The 22,803-nt window shown below is 54.2% G+C and overlaps 5 protein-coding genes across 5 annotated transcripts; 1 reads left to right on the forward strand and 4 right to left on the reverse strand.

Annotated features, from left to right (window-relative positions):
- Positions 1–2,562: 2,562 nt before the first annotated feature.
- Positions 2,563–4,100, reverse strand: HRG_00559 (thioredoxin domain-containing protein; the record flags this gene model as incomplete). The annotated part of the gene is made up of 6 exons (XM_044859030.1): positions 2,563–2,811; positions 3,136–3,537; positions 3,597–3,612; positions 3,670–3,715; positions 3,771–3,887; positions 3,959–4,100. The coding sequence occupies 6 exons, from the start codon at positions 4,098–4,100 to the stop codon at positions 2,563–2,565; spliced, it is 972 nt and encodes a 323-aa protein (XP_044725430.1).
- Positions 4,101–9,563: 5,463 nt separating this feature from the next.
- HRG_00560 (ribosomal protein l34 domain-containing protein) lies at positions 9,564–10,029 on the forward strand (the record flags this gene model as incomplete). Its single annotated transcript, XM_044859031.1, has 2 exons — positions 9,564–9,628; positions 9,696–10,029. The coding sequence occupies 2 exons, from the start codon at positions 9,564–9,566 to the stop codon at positions 10,027–10,029; spliced, it is 399 nt and encodes a 132-aa protein (XP_044725431.1).
- A 378-nt stretch (positions 10,030–10,407) lies between these two features.
- HRG_00561 (fibronectin type III-like domain-containing protein) lies at positions 10,408–13,665 on the reverse strand (the record flags this gene model as incomplete). The annotated part of the gene is made up of 5 exons (XM_044859032.1): positions 10,408–10,533; positions 10,588–12,291; positions 12,452–12,540; positions 12,662–13,089; positions 13,403–13,665. 5 exons carry the CDS (start codon positions 13,663–13,665, stop codon positions 10,408–10,410), a joined length of 2,610 nt encoding a protein of 869 aa, XP_044725432.1.
- Positions 13,666–15,983: 2,318 nt separating this feature from the next.
- HRG_00562 (reverse transcriptase (RNA-dependent DNA polymerase) domain-containing protein) lies at positions 15,984–17,942 on the reverse strand (the record flags this gene model as incomplete). Its single annotated transcript, XM_044859033.1, has 6 exons — positions 15,984–16,140; positions 16,190–16,964; positions 17,030–17,315; positions 17,386–17,771; positions 17,838–17,860; positions 17,926–17,942. The coding sequence occupies 6 exons, from the start codon at positions 17,940–17,942 to the stop codon at positions 15,984–15,986; spliced, it is 1,644 nt and encodes a 547-aa protein (XP_044725433.1).
- A 3,248-nt stretch (positions 17,943–21,190) lies between these two features.
- HRG_00563 (Ribonuclease H-like protein) lies at positions 21,191–22,486 on the reverse strand (the record flags this gene model as incomplete). The annotated part of the gene is made up of 5 exons (XM_044859034.1): positions 21,191–21,322; positions 21,382–21,541; positions 21,596–21,793; positions 21,851–22,376; positions 22,444–22,486. The coding sequence occupies 5 exons, from the start codon at positions 22,484–22,486 to the stop codon at positions 21,191–21,193; spliced, it is 1,059 nt and encodes a 352-aa protein (XP_044725434.1).
- Between the last annotated feature and the right edge of the window lie 317 nt (positions 22,487–22,803).

Consider the following 22,803-nt stretch of genomic DNA (forward strand, 5'->3'; position numbering starts at 1 on the left):
TCACAGCCGAACCACTCTTCCAGCGAATTTCCTGACTGTTTTGCTTGCGCTGACGATGCCCAAGACCAGCAGTTGAAATGCCTTGCCCACTCAAGGTGTATCTCTGCGTTGGAAAAGCCAGTTGGCGACTGGGCAAACCGTACGCCTGTCATGATGTCGATGCCGGCCCAGTTGGTGGTAGGGTAATGTTGGAAAACAAGCCAGGGTGGAAGAGAGTCCCCCACTGCGTTAACTGAGGCAATTACCGTGCAGGATTCTCGGTTTGCTGGGTCTAAAACTCGGGGCCGGGTGCTCTTGACTCTAGTGGTGCGCGTGATGAGAACTTGGATGCGTTCTCGCAGGCACCCAATGCGTATTCCGGCCTCGTCTTCATTCCAGATCTCTGAACTGCCAATACGGTAGCTGGTGATGATTTCTCGAAGCTTTGAGTAGAAAAATTCGACTTCTTCTACCCCGTGGGCTTCAAAGGACTTCCGGGCTCGTTCAACTGCTTTGAGATACGTCTTCGCGATCGCAGGATGACTTCCACGCCAATTGTCAAGCCAACTTGACGAGACCGGGCGGGCATTGGGATCTCGACGCATTCTTATTGCATTTGCAACAGCTTCAAGTTGCTCTCTCGTGGCGGGCATGCCGGTGCGTTCCATCCACTGTACATACGCAACCAGGGCGTCGTCTTCGTCCTCCGTCAGCGCCAATGGACGCCCTGGAGCACGGGAAAAGGGTTTCTTATGAAATTAATGGCTCTCTGTACGGATGAGCTCTTCACATTGTAACGGATGGCCGCATCTCGCACGGAAAGAGGCGTTCTTTTGGTGTTGTTGAGCGACGAACATCGGCTCTGGGGTCGCGACGAGACGCCAGAACGGCTTTGCTGCCTCCAGGGTAGCCATGTTATCTGTCATAATGTATTCCGGCAAAAGATACGTAAATAAAGTCAAGTTGCGCGAGAAAACGCGGTTGAGATGCATAGGGTTGACGTTTTGGAGGTGGGCTGCTGTGCCGGATTTTTTGGGCTGTGCCGGATTTTTTGGGCCAACTAAGTGGCGAAGACACTTAGTTGGGCTGCTGTGGCCCCACACCAAGATCAACGGGTAGGGGTCAAATTTGCCATTTTGTCTGGGTCCTGCATGCCCCGCTCCCGTTCTCTAGTGATTGAAAGATGCGGGGGCCACCGCAGTTTAATTAACGGGTACAGATACAGATTAAACGTTGAAGGAGATCGCCCGAGAAGGCTGGGGTAATATCTTTTTGAACAAATCACTGACCTATGTAACGCCCCACTCTGTTTTGAACTCGCGAGCTTGACTTGACGTCGATATGCCATCTATCATTCTATCATAGATAGTTATGTGCCTCTGAGGCACAGAAAGGATCATATTACCGCATCCCTCGCCAAGACATGACGGGGAGACAAGAGAACTTCTGGCGTTGTTGAGGCCTTTACCGGTTTGCTATCTCGTCTTGTTGCTGCGGTGTTCCCTATCACAGACGCTTCTGCATGCTACCAGATGGATCCGGGGATCTGTGGCCACTGCGCATTTGCGCTGCAAAGACGAGGAATCGAGTTTCTTTTTTCGATACGCCTTGGGGTGCCCGGTCTAGGACACCGCTTTATGAGGTTAACATGCAGTGGCGGTATGACGTGGCGGATTTCGAGGAGGGTATCCTGAACCTCCTACGTAAAGCTATGATCGTCGGGGATGAGAGACATATGATATGCCACTCCGAGACGTTGGTGGAAAGAGTTTACTCTTGGTCTCGGGAGACCGGCAGAGCAGTGATTGCGTGTATCCTGCCTATTATAACCCATAACACTGGCCAGATCGGGCGCCTAGAGGATCCTATTGATCGTGTACTGAATGGCGAGATGAAGGGCACCCTCCCCGTGTGGCGCTCTTTCCCAGTTCCGATCCTCCATGGCGAAGCAAGCATCCGGCCGGTGGCACAGCTGCCTGAGACAGCCCGAAGGATGCAGTCCCCGGAGTCTGGACAACAGGCACCCGTTACATCAACACATCTTCTAGATCGACATACCTACCCGGGCTGCGCTCCTCCAACACAACGTTCGAGTCCGGCGACGGTGGCTGTCACGGCAGCGACAGCGACAAAATTCCTTGACCGGCTGAAGAACTTGCCTGCGGGTGACATTACAAGTTGCTCCAATGCGGTCAAAGCTTATCCAAAGTTCCAATCCACCATCACTGTCAGGATCGATGCAGCCGCAAGTCGGCTTTTCAGTCGGCCTCTTCTTCAAGTAGTAGTCGCTCGTGTCACTTGGCAGTAACTCCATTGTCCATCATCAGAACCATTGCATGCGTCCGCAAAAGACTACGAAATCCCAGATAGTCAAATCAGTCGAAAGTGGGCGCCCGTCGAATCATCATAACGTGACATGGTTTTTTGCCTTGTCGTCGGCACAGCCATCATCCAGCTTACGGTTCGTCGTGATCCGCCTCCTCGGCCTTGTCCTTCTTCTCTTCCTGCTCTTCTTTCTTCTTCTCCACGGTGGTAGCAGGAGCAGTCTCCCCGGTGCCCCTTTCCGCGACGGACACGCCGGCCTTATTCTTGCCATTCTCCTTGATAAATTTTAAGAAGATCCTCGATATTTCGCGAAGAGCTGTAGGTGATGGGGGAGTCCTTGCCGCCAGCGGGGTATATCTTGAGGGTAGGGAAGCCGCTAACGTCGTCGGGGACGTCGTTGGCGGTAGCGTCGACCTTGGCGATAACGACTTTATCCCTGAACTCGCTCTTGGCGTACATGGCGCCAAGCTGTTCATACTTAGGGGCCAGGGCCTTGCAGTGACCGCACTAGGGAGCGTAAACCTCGATTAGGACAGCCTTATTCTTATCGAGGATGACCTTTTCGTAGTTATAGGCGACGACGACACTAAAGGGACTATCCTGCTTCTTAGGGATAGGTTCCGACTTTATACTCGGCTCGATCTTGCCGGCAATAAATTCCCCAACGAACTTGGCAATGTTATCGTAGTTGACCTCCTTTTCTTAGGTAAAGAGGAACTTATTATTATTAATAGTATCCTAAGTGGCAAAGCAAGGGAACTTATCGGACTTAAGCATTAATTTGCTGGCATAGGCACCAAACTCCTTAGTGTCTATAGTAATAAAGTTAACCTTACCCCTATACTTCTTGGCGACGGGCTGGAGGGCCTTGGCCAGACTATAACGCTCTTCCTCGGTCTCGGCGAAGATGTAAGCCAGAGGGAGGCCGGCAGACATGTAGTAGGAGTAGGTCTTAGGGCCAACCTCGCCGACTAGGGGTATAACAGAGACCTTAATAAAGGTGTCGATAGCCTCTACCTCAAATTTTTCCTGAAACTTATTCTTGCCCTCGTCAAAGGACTTATATAGAACAATAGAAGGGAACTTGACGCCCTCAGCCCCGGCGACGGCAGCATCGTTAAGGCCGCCAAACATATATTCGTCACGGAGTATATTAGCGACGGCGGAGAAAGTCTCGTTTGATGCCTTGTTATCGGCAGCAATAGAGGCAACCACGACGACCTTATCGCCGTTCTTGAAGTCCTCGAGGGTGTCCTTGTTCACGAGAGATACGGGGGCAGAGATTGTTTCACCATACAGGCGTGGATGCTGCGAACTGTTGGTCAGTCATGGCATGTTAGGCGGCCGTGGCGGCGGAAAACTTACGCATCAGCTTTGCGCTGGCCGTTGTAGGGCATTACGTTGTCGATGCCTTGGAAGACCTTGAGAGTAGGATAGCCCTCGACACCTTGGTTCCGAGCAGAGACCTGCCTCCTCGGTGCAGTCAACCTTGACAAGCTTAATGTTCTTTGCCTTGAGAGAGGTAGCGGCCTCCTCATATTCCTGGGCAAGCGCCTTGCAGTGGCCACACCAGGGCGCACAGACTGAGAGGAGAGCAAGTCAGTCAGGTCAGGGAACGGAGAAGGGTTCGAGAAAGACTTGGCGTTGGACGTACACTTGGCCAGGACGAGCGTAACCTTGTTTGTGGTCATGAAGTCTTTGAAGGTTTTTTGCGTCAGCTGGGTGACATCGGAATCGGCCGTGGCAACGCCAGCGAGGGCGGCCAGGAAGCCCGAGGCGAGGCGCTTCTGATACATGGCGAGAGGTGGGCGCTGCAGTGTCCTCCCGGAAACGCTTTGGCTGAATGCAGAGAAAAAAATCCAGCAAAAAGGAGGGAGGACCTGGTAGCGAAGCCAAGCAGAGGATGGATTGGGGAAGAGAAGAAGGCAGCCGCGGTCGGGGACAGGACAGGAGAGTTTCTACGGGCGACTGTAGAACAGACTCCGTATGGAGTACCGTAACTATATAAGGTTATAACCCATGGGCCATAACGTACTTCGCCACAGTGAGCCAGGACCCCGCCCAAATCTCAACCGTCCCCAGTTCTCAACGTCGCGGAATACACTATAAATCGATAATCACTGACATTGTGGCAGACCACGTGTACGCTCTTGATGATGAACCTATGTAATCCAAGCACGATTTTGCCTAGATACTGACGCGCCATTTGGCTCCATTTACGGTAGGTAGATGATTGCTCGCGAAAGGCGCTGGAGAGAAGGCTTGGGCCAAAAGTTCCAACTCAATGCCACGAGGCGACGGTAACTAGAGAGTGCAGCTTGGTCTGTTAACTGTACGTAGAGGAAGGGTTAGATGTTCCTCATAATCCTGGGCACCGCCTTGTCGGCAATCATCATCACAAAGATCATCAAAGAGAATTGCACCATAACCAAAGCCCCACCACCCTCCATCTTTTTGCTTGTACGTGCCCCATCCTTAAGGCCACTTAATTCTAAGCTTATGTTCACCTTTGCTCATCATATCAGTACCTCGTTCTTATGCTTTGTCGCAGCTTGAGGTCAAACTCACCTGCCAGGTTCAGCAAGAATCTGCGGGAGAATCTGCGTCTGGGGTAATACGTTGGGTCGTCATTCGTATCGTCGGAGAAGTCATCTTCTTCCCTGGTTAGACCTAATTCCTTCCCATCAAGGGACACTCGGTAGCGCTTAACCCAAACTTCTGCGTCGACGGTAGAAGTAATAATAGGCTTTTTGAAGTTTACTATTATCTTATATGGCCTGAGAGCATCACCCTTTTCCTGGCTATATTGGTTACTAGCGGCATCCGGGAGCCGGTATAGATAAAAGTTCTTCTAAGTAGTCGACTGTTACTTGGCCTGCAGACTTGTCGCCTGCTTGTGCTCTGTCATCGGGCTCGGACGTTGCACCTTTCAATAGGTAGGCAAATTCGCTCGTTGCCGAGTTCTGGCCTTCCGTTCCCCGGCATAATTACATGTAGTTGGAAGCCGGGTGGGACCGACCCGGATCTCCGGCAGCAAACGGCTTGGCTCGGAAACCGTCGAAAGAGGTAACCCCAAGGTCACAGTAACAGCGTCAGTCATCCACGAGGTCAGTTCCGAAGCTCTCTCCGCGTTCTGGTCTGGAGCCATTTCAGCTCGCAGCAGGTTTGAGACTGCACCTAACTCCGGCTACTATATTTCAGGGTACCAGCAATTCATATAATGCCACCTTGACGCACGTTTTAATGCCTGACGTGAACCTTAGACTGAGAAATAAGCGCGGGAAGTAATAAGCTAGCAAGAGTTAGTCAATAACTGAGCAACTCTTGCAATATCCCTCCCCTGCAGGACGACCCTCTGTAAATAGGTGCGCTAACGAAACGTTAAGGGGGGGGGAATGGTGTTACGAGGTGAACTGCCTCTTATACGGAAACGGGATGTAACGTTATAGCTACCATACCCAGGGTGGTTTTCCATATCTAAATATGGAAATACCCTTTCCATGAATGGCATGGAATAGGTATGGATATGGATCCATGTATTTCCATACTATTGGCTGAACCACGCCACTAACAAGGGTTCCTACAGGGGGCTACCTACAGGGGCTGTGGGCCTGGAACCCCCGCTACAAATCCGCACATCCACAAAATCAGCCTCACCACCAACCCACAGCATACCATTATCACCTGGCGACAATGGATTCTGAGCCTGTGTTAGTTATGTTTCTTCGATTCTGAATCCATTGCTTCGGATTCATTCGCGTCTATATCTCCCAAGACAAGAGAAAACCTGCTTTTGGATCATGAAAACATGCTCATCTGGCAGTAATGTACCGGTAGTAAAAGGGTTAGGGGAAGCGGAGTTCAAAGGCAGGAACCGCCTCATATATTATCTTTATTGTCCCCAGAATGATCCCTACAGTACTTCTGTCACAGCCAGCTTTCGAAAACACCCTGAGGGCAAGAAAGTATGTCATCAACGTCGCAGAGAATTTATCTCCTCTTCAACCGTCCATCATCGAAGGATTTGATCAACTCTACGGGCAAGCGTGGGATCTGGGCCGTGTCTTCAAAGGCTACCTTGACCAAGAAATTATCAATAAAGAGAATTCGCCCTATTACGCCGCTTCTTTGGTCCTTCATCCAAGCTATCGCACGACGTACATCCACTCAAATTAGAAGAAGTGGCATAAAACTGCTTTCAAACGGGTCAAAGACCTTTGCTACTCTTACCGAAATACAAACGACGGTACAATTTCGTATCATGTACTGGACGAAGAAGAAGACAATGGCCTTGATGCATTTGATCGTATTTCAAGAAATCTGCAGAATTGTGCTCGACCTACAAGTCAAGACGAGTATGAAGATTACATCTCAGGTGATCCATATGAGATTGCGCCAACAACTGCTTTATCATGGTGGCTTCAAGAGCGACATAGGAACCGACGGCCGAAGTTATCACGAATGGCAATAGACATCCTATCAATGCCAGCGATGAGCGACGAGCCGGAACAGGTGTTTTCAGGGGCTCGTCGTACGATCTCCTGGGAAAGGGCACAATTGGATGCGGACCAAATTGAAAAGGGAGAATTGGTTGAAGCATTGGGTGAAGAACAATGTCTTGAAGAGGGAAGGGGCGGTGGCGTGACCGTGGCGTGAGAATTCGTGCAAATTCCCCGTCTGATTTCCCTCCTCGTCTTGGAACAAAACACGTAAGATTTGCCTACCCTCTCTTTTTGGACATTATCATTGAGCTCAATCAATTACTTCGTATTTTTAATTCACCATATGGTGTGAATTTGTCCATCTTGTCGAAGGTGTCTTCAGTGACATTTTGTCGTCGTGCACGGACCAAGTATGGAAAGGTGTATTGCAATACTTGCAATAAATGTGGGGCCGATACCGATTATCGATTGCAGGCCTTTCCATGTATGGAAAACCACCCTGACCATACCTTCACACTACTGTCTCCGGAATGCATCGAAAGAGGCTTCCGAATTCGACTTTGGTTTGTAAAATATCTATCTCTTATGCTGTCGAGAGTAGCGGGTCAAAGCTTTCGGCGCTCTTCGCCGACGTTATCATGCCTTAAGTCACAATCTATTGTCATTGGTATAAGAGGTTCAATGGCAAGCCAGTTTATCTATTCCGAGTCTAAATTTAAAATGCATATATTTGGTCGTATAAACTAGTCGTCACCTTCTCTCCTGCAACTATCGCGTTGATCTACCTATTAATGCGCGGTGCTACGAACTCGCCATCGCAACTATCGACCGCGAAGTCGAAATCTTTTTGCAAACGGCTTAGTTTAAATATTTTAACCTACTGCGGCTAAAGACGTCGCAATCTTCCAAAAAAATACCAGCGCAATAGAGTCAGCTCATGCTCTATCAGATACTCCTAATACAGACTTCTAGGATCGCTAATATCATTATATCGATACCTCCCCCGATCGGGCACCATAGTCCGATTTAGACCGACTAAGAACGAAGGATAAGAGCACGCTTTCTATAAGGGAACCGCTAACACGTATTCCTAATCTAAAACCCCAGTTAACGTACCGCTTTCGTCTACCAGAATATTATGCTAAGATAAGTCGTTATAATAGAGCATTAAAGGCTCGAGGTACGCGCTGCTTTCGGGAAAGATATTATCGAGGATACTTTAGAGCCTTTAGATGATTTCTAGTATCCTCTGCGCATCCTTAAGGTCGTCCTCGTCTTGCGTATTGGCTAATATCGTTTTGCATTCGTGCTCGTTAAGAGATAACCACGTTGCGATCTAGTCTTCGCTTAATCGAAATAGCCCTCGTAGAACGCTTTATTATAAGCGGCCCCCCCCTAAAAATGCATCGAAATAATCCTTCTTACTATAGTAAACTTAGGCTTACTATAAGACTTATTACTAGGATCTAAGAAGATATTGCTAATGCTACGTAGTTAGTTCTTGGACAAAGCGGGCGCATATAGTTCGAGGTAGTCGACGATTTTCTATTTTGCCTCTATGTCGATTGATCTCTAGGCCTTAGACAATATTGTGCCCGGCATCTTCGTTATAAGAATCCACTCGAACCTAAGACCATTATCTTGATTTCTTTAATAGTCAAGGACCCTTGGTACCGGAAGAGCGGTGTTCTGGTAAATCTATTCTATGGTGGCAACTTCACTAGCTATCTTCCACTTCGGGTTAACCGGCAGCGACACCCGCATGATAAGAGTTCTGCCACCTTTGCGGACTGTGTAGATTTTGTTGAGCGCTCCTTGAGCCAAGAATTCAACTGGATACAGCGTGTCGCTGAGGTGGCCTCGATGACCCTCTTGATCGACTCGGAGTCGATTTCGGTGGTCCAGCGAGGCTCGAGTGAGAAGGTTGTCGGTACCCACTCGAACCCCTTTGACTGTTGCTCTGGTGATGCCGTGGTATTGTGAAGCTCTAGCAACCAAAATGATCTGTCGTCTCGGTCATGTCGACCCAAAGATTCCGTCGCCGCTAGAGGCAAAAAGAACAGATCGCCGCCTCGCATCCATCCATGCCTGAGCGCGGGGCCACGGCCGGAACCGTTCAGGCCCCGCCAGCCGCCTCCTGATAGGCCTCCCTTCCTGCTTCACATTGGCTGCCCGTGCCCGTGCTGTCTCACCGTACTTGATCCTCTCCGTCGTTGTCACCGGGACTTCCCTTCCGCTGTTGATAAACTCGTGCCCAGAGTGCCGTCGAGAGTGTTTCTCAAAATTGGTGGCAGAGGCAAGCCCGACCTCAATGTGATACGAGAGGCACCTGTACCAGGCCCTGCAACCCGCTAAGGAATTGCGGGCCGAAGCATGGCTCGTAGGCGTTACATGAGATTCAAAGCTTCACTGCTATCCAATGGGCAAAAGTTCCAACTATAGATATACACAGATTGTTAACTTGACTCCGAGGTAGTAGTTAATGTATGCAAACGTGTTTTAGATTGGGATTTTGGTAACTCGGCAGACATTCTACAACCATCTAGGCATTAAGCAGTATTTCAGATATCCATCGTTATGCAAAAACCAAGAATATCTGCTATCAGAGTAACTTAGTTTCAGGGGTTCCTTCGACACTTGTAGATGGATCCACTATATCGTCAGGTGGGGCCAGCCGGGCAATTGGCGGCAAAATTTGGGGCGCGGCTTCACCTCAACCTCCTCCATCCACCATCCACCAACGCCGCCGACACGAAGCGGGCCTCTCCTCGTCTCCCTCGCCGTCGACAGCCAGCTGGCTGTTTTCCATCTCTTAAGATGCAGCTCCTCACTACGCGCCTTGCCAGGCCGCTCCTCAGCAAGCCGCTCTCCTCCCCCTCGAGGTACAGACTCCGGCGCTGGCCCCCCTGCAGTCTTTCAAATGGACGCAATCGCTAACCATTCACCAAGGACCTTTTCCACTCTTTCGCCTCTCCGCCCGGCCCTCTCTCCCTTCCGCCAACGCGCCGGCACCAGCCCCTTTGTCCTCGCCAACACCGGCTTCGCGCCTACGCCTGCCGCCGCCGCCGCCGCTCCCTCCGACATCGTTCCCTCGAGCGCCGTCTCGTCGCACCCGGCCTTGAGCGGCCTGCAGCTGCGCTTCGGCCCGCGCAACACCATGAATGGCCACACGCGCCTCATCCAGAAGCGGCGGCACGGCTTTCTCCACCGCATGCGCTCCAAGACGGGGCGTAGGATCTTGCTGAGGAGGAAGTTGAAGGGCCGCCGCCAGCTCGGGTGGTAGGAGAGGCTGTACGCTGCTCTTGTCGCGGAGCGGCTTTGATGAAAGGAGCAAGCGGGGCGAGCTTCGAAATCACGAGTTTTGCCGTCACAGGCGAGTGCGCGTTGAGCCACGGCTGGCCACAATGCCCGGCTCTTTGGCGATCATGCTATATCTTGTACACTACTGTCAAACCGGGCGGCCAGGACGAATCTCATTCATCATCGGCCCTGGTCTGCTCCTGGAACAAATCGCCATGTGAAACACCAAGTCCGGCCTCGGACCAGAAGACCTCTCCAGCTATGATATGGGTTTCCTGATATTTACGCTCGTCAAATATATACCCGTACAGTGCAACTCCTTCCGCAATCACTCCATCCCCTGACTTCAGTGTTCAATGAATCACACGGGCCCTTTGACACCGTCATTGCACACCAACCCGTCAACGCGGCACACGGTCGTCAAGTCATCGCTCGCGGCTCCCAGCCACACCCTGTACGCGCCGTCGACAGCCGGCACCACCCAGTCCTGCAATCGTACGTCCCAGACGCTCACGTCCTTGCGCGTGAGGCTCAGCTCAACCGTCGTGCTCTCCCCCGGCGCGAGCTGCTTGGTCTTCTCAAAGTCGCGCAGCTGGATCACGGGCATCTCGTAGCCCGTCTTGTCCGGGAACTGCAGGTACGCTTGCACCGAGGCCTTGCCGGATCGGCGAGTGCCAATGTTGGTGACGCGGACGGACAGCTTGTATGCCACGTCCCAGAGCGCCGGGTTGCCGCCTTGGCCGCCGCCGGCGCGGGGCCCAGGTCGTTGCTCGGTCGAGTAGCCGTCCGGGTACGGGTACTTGCGAGTGGCGGCGTCACGGACGGCCGACTCGGCCGCCGAGTTGCTGAGCCACGAGTAGAGGTAGCGCCAGTGCGTATGGAAGCCAGACGGCTGGACGGCCTCGGCGGGCGCGGGCATGGACTGCGAGTAGTCAAGGATGCCGCGCTTCGGAGCCCTTGGCGGCGGCGTCGGCGTGAGCGGCGTCACTATGGCGATAGTGGCATTGGTATAAGCAAACGAGGTGTAGCTCAGGCCGTGGCCAAAGGCGTAGCGCGACTTGATGCCCTTCTTATTGAGGTAGCGGTAGTCGATATAGAGGCCCTCCGAGTACGGATCCTGGGGCTGCTTCAGGCCGGCCCAGCCGACGAGGTCGGTGACGCTCCACGGCAGGTCCTCCTCGCGGCGAGTGATGGAGTACGGGAGATGGCCGCTGGGCGAGACGTCGCCGAAGAGGACGTCGGTCAGCGAGCGGCCAGCTTCTTGGCCCGGCAGGTGAGCGATGAGGACCGACTTGACTGAGGGCAGATCGACCCATCGCTCGAGCAGCACGGGTCCGACGGTGTGGATGACGACAACGACGTTGTTGTACCGCTTGGCGGCCTCTTGCACGAGCCGGTCCCCGCCGTGCCACACGTAGAGGCCCGAGGCATCGCGGTCGCCGTGGTTTCCTTCGACAATGTACGTGTTCTCGCCGGCGTCGGAGGTGACGAAGACAATGGCGACGTCGTCCTTGCCGGGCTCGTCGACGACCGGCGGGAACAAATCCGAGTTGTGGAAGACGACGTTGCGCGCCCGGGACCGGAGGGCCGAGATGGGGTCGTCGAGATACATGTAGTCGACGGTGCCGGAACCCCAGCCCTGGCCGAGAGTGCCCTTGTTACAGTTGCGGTCCGCACAGGCGTTGGGGCCGTCCGGGTTGGCCTGGGCGCCGGTGCCGAAGACGCGCAAGGCCTGGGCCACGGGGGACAAGGGCAGCAGTCCGCCCTCATTCTTGAGCAGGGTGATGGCATCGCGGGCGACGTTTCGGGCAACCACGTCGTGGTCGGCCTGGGCGGGGACAAAGTGATTGACCACGCCGATGGGCGAGTCAGGCCAAGCTCCGGGATACAAGAGGCCCTCTCGGTGGCGCGTGTTGGTGTCAAAGTTCGTAGCCGGGAAGCGGCTCGGCTGGTCCTGGCCCATGCGGTACCACGCGGCCACGATGCGCGTTGCCATGTCGTTGAGCCGGTCCACGGGCACGGACCCGTTCAGGACGGCGCGCGTCAGCTCGCCCATCCAGTACGAGGCGCCCACCAGCGGCACCTGCGTGTCGCCGGGCATGTCCATGTCGAGGCCGGCCAGGGCCGAAGCCACGCCCGACATGTGTCCGAGCCAGTCGGTCATGACGAAGCCTTGTAGGCCGAGCTCATCCTTGACAAGGCCGTTGATGAGGAGCGCATTTTGGCTGGACGCCGAGCCGTTGACCTGTGTGGAGAACTGTCAGCCCCCTGAGAAGAAGGGGTATTTTGAGATATCCAGGGCCCACGGTGGCATTAGGGCCATGGAGGATTCCGCCGTGGATTCTTTCTTGGACTACGGCAAATCCATCGTCCTCCGGGGTGGGCCAGGGGTTGGGGCACGTTACCGCGTTGTATGCCATCATGACGGAGCCGACTCCGGCTCGTATGCCCTCGGCAAAGGGCCACATGTAGAGCTCGTGCAAGACTCTGTCGTCTATTTCAGTTTTGAAACAAAAGGTCCACTGGTATTAGCAGCCGGTTGCAGCATGTGTATATGTACATTTGCCTGGTCCTCGACAGGGCAGACATCAAGCAGAGAGAAAAGCAAGACTTGCCAATGTTGGAGCTATAGGCACGCTGAATAGGATTGTACATGCGATACATCTCCTGCTCATTTCCTATGAAATGCTTGATCGTGGCAATAACGCCGCGCGACTGCACGCCGCGGATCGTCTCGCGGGCGCCGACGGCCTGCAGGACGGGATCGGCGCCGAAGCCCTCCCAGTTGCGGCCACCCTTTGGCTTACGGCCCATGGGGCCGACCGTGGGGCCGAGCCAGACATTGACGCCCTTGGTGCGGGCCTCGTCGCCGATGGCCTCGGCGCGCCGGCGCAGGAGCTGCTTGTCAAAGGTGGCGCCGGCGGTGATGGCATCGGGGAAAACGGTGACGTGGTCGGCCTGGCGCACGCCGTTTTGCCCGTCGTTGAGGCACAGCTGCGGGAAGCCGAGGCGGGGGACTGAGCCCGTGTTGCCGGTGCATCGACTGGTGATGTGTTACGTTAAGAACGTCGACGGCTGGCTTCAATACGTGTGGCAAAAGGGCGAAGAGCAGGCGTGTACGGGGATTGGGCGGACGAGAGGAATTTCCCGATGACGACGTCTTAAGAATACACTTACCCTGAGAAATTCAACAGTCAGCGGAGGAGCTCTGCAGTGAGTGAGATGTGCCATGTGGTGAGCAATCAACCAAAGGGATAATTTGGGGGGGGGGGGAGAGCCTGATGGCTTATACAAGATATAAGTTCTTGTACAACTTGAAGCACGAATAGACGCCATCTGTTTGGCAAGGTAAGAACGCACCCATGAATATGCCTGTGCCACTGGTAATGTTGGTCTTCTCGGCCAGCGTCATGGCGTCGACCAGCTTGCGCGCCTTGGCATAGCTCTCAACCCAGTCGTCGGCCCATCCGCCGTACGGCGCCGGGTAGTACCCCGGCGAGCGGAGTTCGGCCCGCGTCTCGATGCCCTGGCTGAAGACGGGATTTGCGAGGGCGGCGGCGGCGGCGCAGACACGCACCGCAAGGGCAAGGACGGCGGCCGGAGCCATGGCCAGGCCCATTGCTTCTTGTTGCGATTCAAGTGTCTCTGTCTCTTCGCCCCAAGAGAGCCTTGTCCAGGGAAAGATACAGGCGAAATCGCAAGCCTGGGGTCGTGGAGTCAACGAGGAATAGCAGCCTGCACGGCCCGGTAAGAAAATCCACGTCCCGCCTGTTATATATGCTCAGGGTCAATACAGCACAACAGCGAGGGCAGGTGACTCTACAGGGGCTCGCATGGGGGCCGTTCCCAGTCCTTACGGCCGAAAGCAGGGGCATGATTATTCTGAGGGGCGTCGGCCGACGCGAGGTCAGCTGGGCGCAAGCCACGGAAACGGGCACATGCCACGGCTGTCACGTCGCGCGCGCACCCTTTACTGGCCTTGGTCCTTCTGGCCCTTGTCAGCCAGCCCGCTTTCATTCCTGTCTCGGGGGTCTCTTGTGCTGTTTCCCCCCCCCGAGACAGAGCACCATCTTGCTGTCTCACCTGCCAGGCTCTGGCGAATAGGAACCCTGTCAGGCCAAGGACTCGGGGGGGGCCAGAGGGAATTGCGCCTCCGGTTCCGGCATTCCGTCAGAATAGCGGTTCTGCGGCCTCCCTCATGGGACAATAGCACGAGGGTCGAGGACTCGAGCGGGTGCGCCAAACTGTGCGTTTACTACGAAGAAGCTCCTGAATCCTGATGACGTGGCTCTTTTCGGGGTGATTTGATAATCAACTCTCTGTGCCTCTCGAGTCTTGAACGCTTCTGCACGAGACCAGTCCCGTGCTCAGTCCCGTGACCTCCACTTTACTTTCATCATTGTGGTAGAAGTAGCTTCGTGTCAAGCTAGTAAAATACCCGCTACACTATGCAAATGAGGGCACCCCCAATAGAGGTGTTACTAACGCGTATTATAGGCCCTTTCTTGTCCTGACACTTCGCTACTATCTTAAGCTTAAATAGCCGGCTTCTCACTCATCGTTTTCTCTTTTCTACCCTTAGCCCGTGGAATCATAAAGGAGCAAATGAGGTGAAAGAAAGCCACCTTATCCTTCAACTCCTCCACCAAACTGAACAGCCCTGTGAAAGGCTGGCCCGGAGTTTATTCAACAAGCAGGTGCCTAGATGTTGTCTATCTAGAGCTAAGGAGGAAAAGAAGCTGAACTCGAGGCGTAGCCTCGAGTGCGAGCTTATATTGCCCTTCTCGGAATGTTCTCGCAGCTTCTGGGTCCGCGGGCGGCCGGTGTTGCCACCGGAGCACGACCCACCGGACCCGGTACAACCGGGTCCACCAGCCGGGCACAGCCCGTGACATTACCCCCTTGTCCCCTCCGACCAGGTCGGCGTCTGCGGGGTTCTTGCGTTCCTGCCAGCGTCTCGTACCTCTCCTAGGGCCATCATTGGTCTTGATTGGCCCGTACTTGTCCTCGAATGCCTTCATCGCAATTGTTCCTTGCAACCACTCAACTGGCTCCCAAGTCGGCTCTGCGTAGCCCGTCCATCGCACTAGTGCTTGCCTGAATTCCCCTCGTCCGCGCTTCTTCCATCTCGCGCAGAGGATCTCGTCGACATCCACAGATCCGTGCCGGACTCATCTTGTACCGGTGGTGGCTGTGCGTCATCTACCTTTGGCCAGGAGCCGGATCTTGATGCGCCCGCCGCAAAGGTCAACATGAAATCGCGGGTAAATTGAGCCACGAACATCGAGCTCAACAACGTGCGAACTAATTACCTTCGTGACTGTGTACTTGTGATGCAGCCAGTCGAGCTTCTTGCACGGTCGTGGCGATCTGTAGTTTGCCATCGAGAGCCACACCTTGTCACCAACTTCAAATCGCTCCGCAGGCTGTCGCTTTGCGTTGGCAGCCTCTTCTTGTTGTTGCTGTGAGGAGGCCATCACTGCTTGCATGTACTCATTGACCTCCTGCAGGCGACTGAGTAGGCTATCAGCTCTGCTTTCCTCTCTATGCCTCGGTGGCTCTTCCGATTCCTCGACGCTGATGGGATCGACGTGGTAACCATGCTCAGCGAAAAAGGGCTGATCTTGGTCGCTGCGGATTCACGATTGTTGAGTGCCAGCTGCGCGGCAGGGCAGTTCTCCCAGTCGTCCTGCACGTACGACACGTAGGCTCTCAGGTAGGCCTCGATCTCCTGGTTCATTCTCTCTGGCCCTCCGTCCGTCTGAGGATGATAGGCCGTGCTCAATTTCTGCGTGACACCTGCAAGACGGCAGAACCTCTTCCAGAACCTACTTAGCCAGTTGCTCCGCGGTCGCTGACGATGGACCGTGGCATTCCGTGAAATCGGTAATGACACTGGAAAACGGTTTGCACACGGCTCAGCTTCCATGTTGTCCATCACCTCGAGGTCACAGCCTTTGTCAGTCTGTCCACAATCACCCACAGGTACCTTGCCTTGCTCGGTCCAGTAGGCGGCAGATCTGTGATGAAGTCCATGGACAAATGGCTTCGGGGTCGATCTGGAATCGGCAGAGGCTTGAAAATCCCCTTTCGACTGGCGCCAGATGTGTGCTCTGCCGCAGGTGTCGCAATTGGCTACGTACCGGCGAACCAGCTGGGACTGCCCAGGCCAGTAGAATCGCCGAGCCACAATAGCCAGCGTACCTTCCTTGCCGGGATGACCGGTCGCAACAGAGTCATGCGACTGCTGCACAATGCGGGTTCTCAACTGGTCTTTCTCAGCTTCCTCCTGGTTACCCTCCTCTCCGGATCCACCCGGCACCCAAATACGGTCTCTGAATGTCAGCCTTTTGCCTGCGTCGATCGCACATTCTGAAATCTGGATCTTCAGGCCCAGCGAGGGCGGGAAGGCACGCTCGCGATCGCGGACTGCCTTATAGGCTGCCCGGAATATCGAGTCCTTCGCCACCGTTTCGTCCCAGAGTTGCTGCAGGTCCGCTACCTCGAAGACCTTCATCTTCGGCAGGGTGGATGCCTCTGAACAGTCAGAACTCATCGCGTTGATACATGCTCTTGTCGATGATGGAATGGCACTATCCGGTATCAACTGTATCATTCTTCCTTGTTCCCGCTCGTCGTCAATGCCCTGTGGCTTGTCTTGTTCACGGCGGGACAACGCATCAGGCACGACAGCCTCGCTTCCCGGTCGATACTCGAGCTTGAAGTCGAACTGGGACAATTCGGCTGCCCAACGGCTCTGCCGTTCCGTGAGCTTCTGGCGTGTCATGAAATACTCCAGGTTGCGGTGATCGGTAAGGATTGTAAATGGGCCGCAGCTCCTAAGTTCGGCGTTCCAGTTGTCGAGACATCTCATGATGGCAAGCATCTCCTTGTCGTGAATGGGATAGTTGTACTCCGCTGGCGAAAGTCGCTTCGAGAAGAAGGCGCATGCGTGTCGACGTCCATCTGGGCCTTCCTGCGACAGGACGCCTCCCAATGCGTAGCCTGAGCAATCCGTCTCCAAAAGGTCAGGAGGCTCGGGTCCCACTGCTTGAGCACCGGTGACTCGCAAAATCGTCGCTTCAGCTCCTGAAACGCCTCGTTCTCCGCTCGTCCCCAATGAAAGGCAGTTCCTTTCTTAAGCAGGGCATCCAGAGACTGCGTGATCTTGGCATAGTCGGGGATGAAGATCCGGTAATAGTTGGCGAAGCCCAGAAAGCTTCTGACACCCTTCACCGTGGTCAGGGCCTCCCATTCGCGGATGGCGCGCTGCTTTCGGGGTCGCAGGCGATTCCTTTCCTGCGTTGACGATGAACCCAAGGTATTTGACCTCTTGTACCGAAAACTCGCACTTCGCTGGGTCTAGGTGCAGCCCAGCGTCGGCGAGTGCTTGGAGAACTCGTCGCACCTTAGCCTCATGATCCGCCTTCGAACCGCTCGAGTAGATCAGTACATCATCCAGGTACGCTGTGACAAAGTCGTCCAGCCATTCGCGCAATACACTGTTCATGTATCGTTGGAATGATGCCGGGGCGCCGCTCAGGCCGAAAGGGCACACGAGCCACTCGTAGAGCCCAAACCTCGTGCGAAATGCAGTCTTTCCCTCATGTCCCGGAGCCATGCGGATCTTATGGAAAGCGGCCACCACGTCCAACTTGGTGAACCACTTAGCCTTGGCCAGATTCTGCAGGGTCTCCGCGATGAGGGCAGTGGGTATCGGTCGCGCTTGGTGATTGCATTCAGCGCTCGGTAGTCGCAACAAAATCGCAGCCCTCCATTCGGCTTCCGCACGAACAGCACCGGCGCGGCAGCCGCTGAGCTACTCGCTCGGATGAATCCTCTGTCCAGCAGGTCTTTCAGGGTCTTTCGCAAGACCAACAGCTCTTCTCGTGACATGTTGTAGAGTGGGCCCCACGGAAGGGGTGGCTCGTTGCCGTTCTTGTCAGGCTGCAGGTTGACTTCATGATCCACACCGGTCGATGTGGCGGCAGCTTCATTGCCTCTCCTGGTGAGAATAGGTCGCGGAATTCTTTCAGCACTTCTGCCGGGACCTTCTCGCTCGGATCGACTGGCGGCTTCGGCTGAAGCGCCCTCTCTATATCCGACAAACTGATTGCATGAATCGAGATCGCGTTGCACTTCTTGCGTCTCTTTGCGCGTCGACACTCCGCCGTGAATACGGCTGCCGACACGAGTCTTGCGCTTCGAATCGCGCGTATCTTGGCGGGCTCTTCCTGCCCAATGAGGCGTATCGTCACACCTGCCCTCCCATGGTACATTCGCTGCTTGGCAGCATCGTACACGACGTGATTTCTCTCCATCCAAGGCCGGCCGAGGAACATGTCCTGGCCCAGGCTTGGGATCACGTATGCAAAGACACGTTCGTCAAATCCAGCTGTCTCGACCACAACAGCCACGAACCCTGGGGATATGACACTCTTCGCTGACTCTGAGAATCCCCCAATTTCTCGTGGTTTCGAGTCGACGAAGGGTATCCGCAGCTTCCGAACAAGGGCTTCGTCGATCACGGCATAGCAGTCACATCCACAGTCGACAAGGGCGCGTATTCGATAGCCTCGGTTTACCCGCGCGTTGACTAATACAGTCCGACTATTCATTCGTGGCTTGAACGCTTCCCAGTCCCGGATGTCTGCCTTTGCAGGCCCCGGCGCCCGCTTTCGCCCGGGGCTAGTCTTTTCCGCCGACTCGTCCTCACTGGATGCTGCGGTTGATTCCGAATCATCTGCGGCATCGGGCTTCTTCATGCGCGCAGCTTTAGGTCGCTGTTGCTTCCCTTCGCCAGGAAAGACCACCTGGGCTGGGCAGTCCACGATAAGATGATCCGTCCGACCACAGCGATAGCAGCGGCGCTCATCCTTCGGCTTCTTATCGACATGTCGACGACCCTTCGACTCGTGGCCAATACGGTTGATGTCCGTCATCTTAACATCTCCGTCGGGGTCCTCCGGTTCCTCCTTGGGTCGTTGCCTTGGTAGCTGTTGAGGCGTCCGCTCAGTCGACGTCGGCTGCCTACCGGGTTTCAGTCTCTCAATCTGCCCGCAATTTCCTGAACTCTCGCAAGCCATCCCTGGTAGTCGTCGGGTAGGACGGCTGTGACCAAACTCTCTTGGAGGCGTGCATTTATTGCGTTCTCTAGAAATACGATCTTTGCACTGTCCGGCCAGTCTGCTCCCCGGCTTCAGCTAATGCCTGTTCGAATCGGGAAGGAAGGACGCGAGAGGTTGGTCTTCGCGCTGCCGCATAGTTCTCAGCGTGGCAGCAGCGCGGGATTGGATGTTGCTGTCCTGGTAGGTTCGGTCGAGGTATCGCATGAACTCTTGGGGTCGTAGCTACCCCAGGGCCTCCCGCGGCGTAAAGGTAGCGACCACTTGCTGTGGTCGCTCGTCCAAACATGAGTTGATGAGGTACCAAAGTTCGCGATTTCCACTGTAGTAGTGTGCATCAAGGTCCAGCTTGTCTCGCATCTGCCTGGCCCAGGAGGAGTAGCTCTTCCGTGAGCCGTCATACTTGGGTGGGTTGGGCAACGGTTTCCGCATTCCAGTACCGCAGGTTTTGGGAGGGCGTGCCCAAGCCAGGCGTGCTCTCGCCCAATCCTCGTGCCACTGGCGGCGATTGCAAGTCGGCGCTCTGCGGCTGCGCTCGCCCGAGTTGCTCCATCAGCAAGGAAAGTTGGTCCTGTAGAGGGCTGAGAGTCGCATTGACCGCTTCTTGAATGCGTTGGTCAATCCATTGCTGCTGGAGACTTGGGCTCTCACTCTGCTGGTCCATCCTGACGAGCAGTCTGCAGCTTGCGGTATTTAGAAGGAGCTCTAGATATGTGAAAGGCTGGCCCGGAGTTTATTCAACAAGCAGGTGCCTAGATGTTGTCTATCTAGAGCTAAGGAGGAAAGAAGCTGAACTCGAGGCGTAGCCTCGAGTGCGAGCTTATATTGCCCTTCTCGGAATGTTCTCGCAGCTTCTGGGTCCGCGGAGCGGGGCCGGTGTTGCCACCGGAGCACGACCCACCGGACCCGGTACAACCGGGTCCACCAGCCGGGCACAGCCCGTGACAAGCCCTTCGCTGAAGCAAAAATGGTACCATTTAGACCATCCATGACAATACGCTTAGAAGGGACGGCCCGAATACTGTCACGGCTGCTCGCATTGATCTCAGGAAATAGAACTCAGCCAGCGTTATGAAAAGCGTGCCAGCTGGGGATGAATACAACTAAGATCGGGAGCTTTATGCGCTTTATTGTGCCTCCAAAATTCAAGCAGGCTTTCTCCGTGCCAGCAGATGCTGCCCTGAGTGTCGACTTGTTCACCAAAGTCACCAGCAGCAAGAGCAGAGCTAGCAATATTCCCTCCAACGGTCTTGGATGCGCTGACTTAAGCCGTAATACCTATCCTGACTACAGCTCTCCTTTCACCCTAGTTCCTTGTGCTTACTATTTCTCGCTGGCGACTGAGCTAGGTGTAGTTGTTTTCCGTTTTGAGGGACTTTTTGCTAATAGAAGCTTTATAACCAGAGTTGGAAATCGATCTTATAGATCGATTTTCGAGCCTGATCGATCGAATTTTATCGATCGTCACCTTCAATCGATCGATATCGATCGATCGCTGTTTGATTCGAATCGATCGACGATCGAATCGATCAATACTAAAAATCATCCCTATCTAGGGTGATCTTGCCCATCAGTTGAAGAACTTGCCTCCAATTGTCCCCTTCAAGCAGACCAAGAGGAAGTGTCGGCTGATAGATGCCAGCTTTACTCCAGGAACGAAGACACTGCGCCATCGCCACAATATGGCGTCGTAGGCGAGATCTCAGTGGTGTTATCATCCTCCCACAGCTGCTAAAATCTCTTTCCGTTCCTGCTGAAGACGACGCGATGGTAAGGTAGTCAACAGCCATATAAGACAGCCGAGGAAACCGCGCAACACCAACGTCCTTCCACCAAGCGATTGGGTCCGTTTTGTATGCGATATTTTCCACCGGCGGCTCTGATAGGTACTGATCAAGCTCGTCCTGTTCTTGCAAGGCGGTTGACTGCTTTGGTCCTTTAATTTGCCGCCCTCGAGGCTCAGGGCAAGCCAATGATCGACTAAACGCCAATCGACGCTCAATATAGTCAAGGCCACTATTAGTCGTATCCGCTGAAACACCATCGCAGGATTGCCGATGAGCCATGTTCTTGTACCTCTCTTTCCAGACTGTCGCTAAGCTTCTCGCATATGTTCTTTCCCACTCCGACGTCTGACGAGACGGGAGTTGGCTCCAAAGCCGTTCCAGAGCGCGCCACTTCTTGCAGGGGTGGAACACCACTGCCGCTACATATGCGGTTGAGGTCAGCTTGCTATAGTAGTCGTTCAGCTTCTTCCATCCGAGCTTGATGTAAATCTTCAAAACCCTGCGAGTTCTTGCGTCCATGTCATTGAACAGGTGAACCTCTTTCATGGTCTGATCTTCGTTCTCTTCGATTATAACTCCTGAACTGCTAGTTCGAGGTGGTCAAGAGCATCTCTACCACCGGAAGTACTCATCGAACCCTCCTGACGTGGAGCGTTTACCAGCAATACCCTCGCCCTGGAGTTGCTTCGAGGCGATCTTGAATGGCTGAAGGATCTTCTGAACCGCAACAACGACCTTCCATTCTTCAAGGGAAAGTTGTTCTTTCAGTATCGCTGGTTTGTCCTGTTCTTTGCCGCCTTTGCCAAGCCATCGTTCCTCGATGATGGAAAACATCCTGTTCAAAGCCGTACGCTTCAGCAGAGCGCGTGAGGCCATCGCCTCATCGGATTGCCAGCGAGTGCAGACGTTTTGAACCCACGTAAGAATAGGTTCAGTAGGAGCGGTTTGCCGTTGAGCTTCGTAAAAGACCTCGAGAAGTTGACTGCTCGTTCGAAGAGCAATGCCAATATTGTGAAGTTTGCCAAATGGCCCAAACTTGCGGTACTTGTCCACTTCTTCGCCATTGATGATGTCGGGCAGTACGTCCTGATCCTGACTGCCTTCTGGGACTGTTTCAACCTCGAATCCTTCTTCCATGCTCGGCACACAGAAGTCGTCGTCGGTCGCCAGCTCATTGATAGCGTCGGACAACTGGCGCTGCTCTTCCTCTTCAGCCACAAAGTCCTTATCGCCCCAATGAGCAAGCAACTCGTTGAAATTATCCCTTTGCTGCCGTACATCATAGCCCTGACGGCCAGGTTCAGAAAATGAGGGCGCAGCGGATGCGACGCTCTTCCCTGTCGAAATCGAACTCAGCGGCAAGCGCTTCCACAGCCGTATCATTATTCGTAGCGTTGTCAAGCGTGTAGTACCCGATTCTGACGCCGGATAACAGTCAAGATTGTCAGCTAACGGACCCAAGAAGTGTTGACTGTGGTTCTATACCTGTCTTCAAGACCAAACGCGCATATTGTATCTGCAACTTCATCTGCAAGCGCTGCTCCAGTATGGCGTTTCGCGAGAGCCGGCAAAGCCAAGAGGATTCCCCATTGGTTCCAATCTTGGTCGATAAAGTGGGCGTTGATACCGAGGAATGATGTGTTTTGTCGGGAAGTCCAGCCATCAAAGGTAAAATGAATCATACTTCTCGCTCTTTGAAGCAGCTCGCAAAGCGGACCAAGAGCGCGATTATACTCATCTAGTAGCAGATTCACAAGCGTTTTGCCAGTTGGTATCTGGCCTTCCTGGAGAGCCGGGTTGTTGTAGAGAAGGAGTCGTCTGAAGCGCTCAGAGTTTACGACATTA

Source organism: Hirsutella rhossiliensis, assembly GCF_020360975.1.
Source record: "Hirsutella rhossiliensis strain HR02 chromosome Unknown scaffold00001, whole genome shotgun sequence".
Lineage (NCBI taxonomy): Eukaryota > Fungi > Ascomycota > Sordariomycetes > Hypocreales > Ophiocordycipitaceae > Hirsutella > Hirsutella rhossiliensis.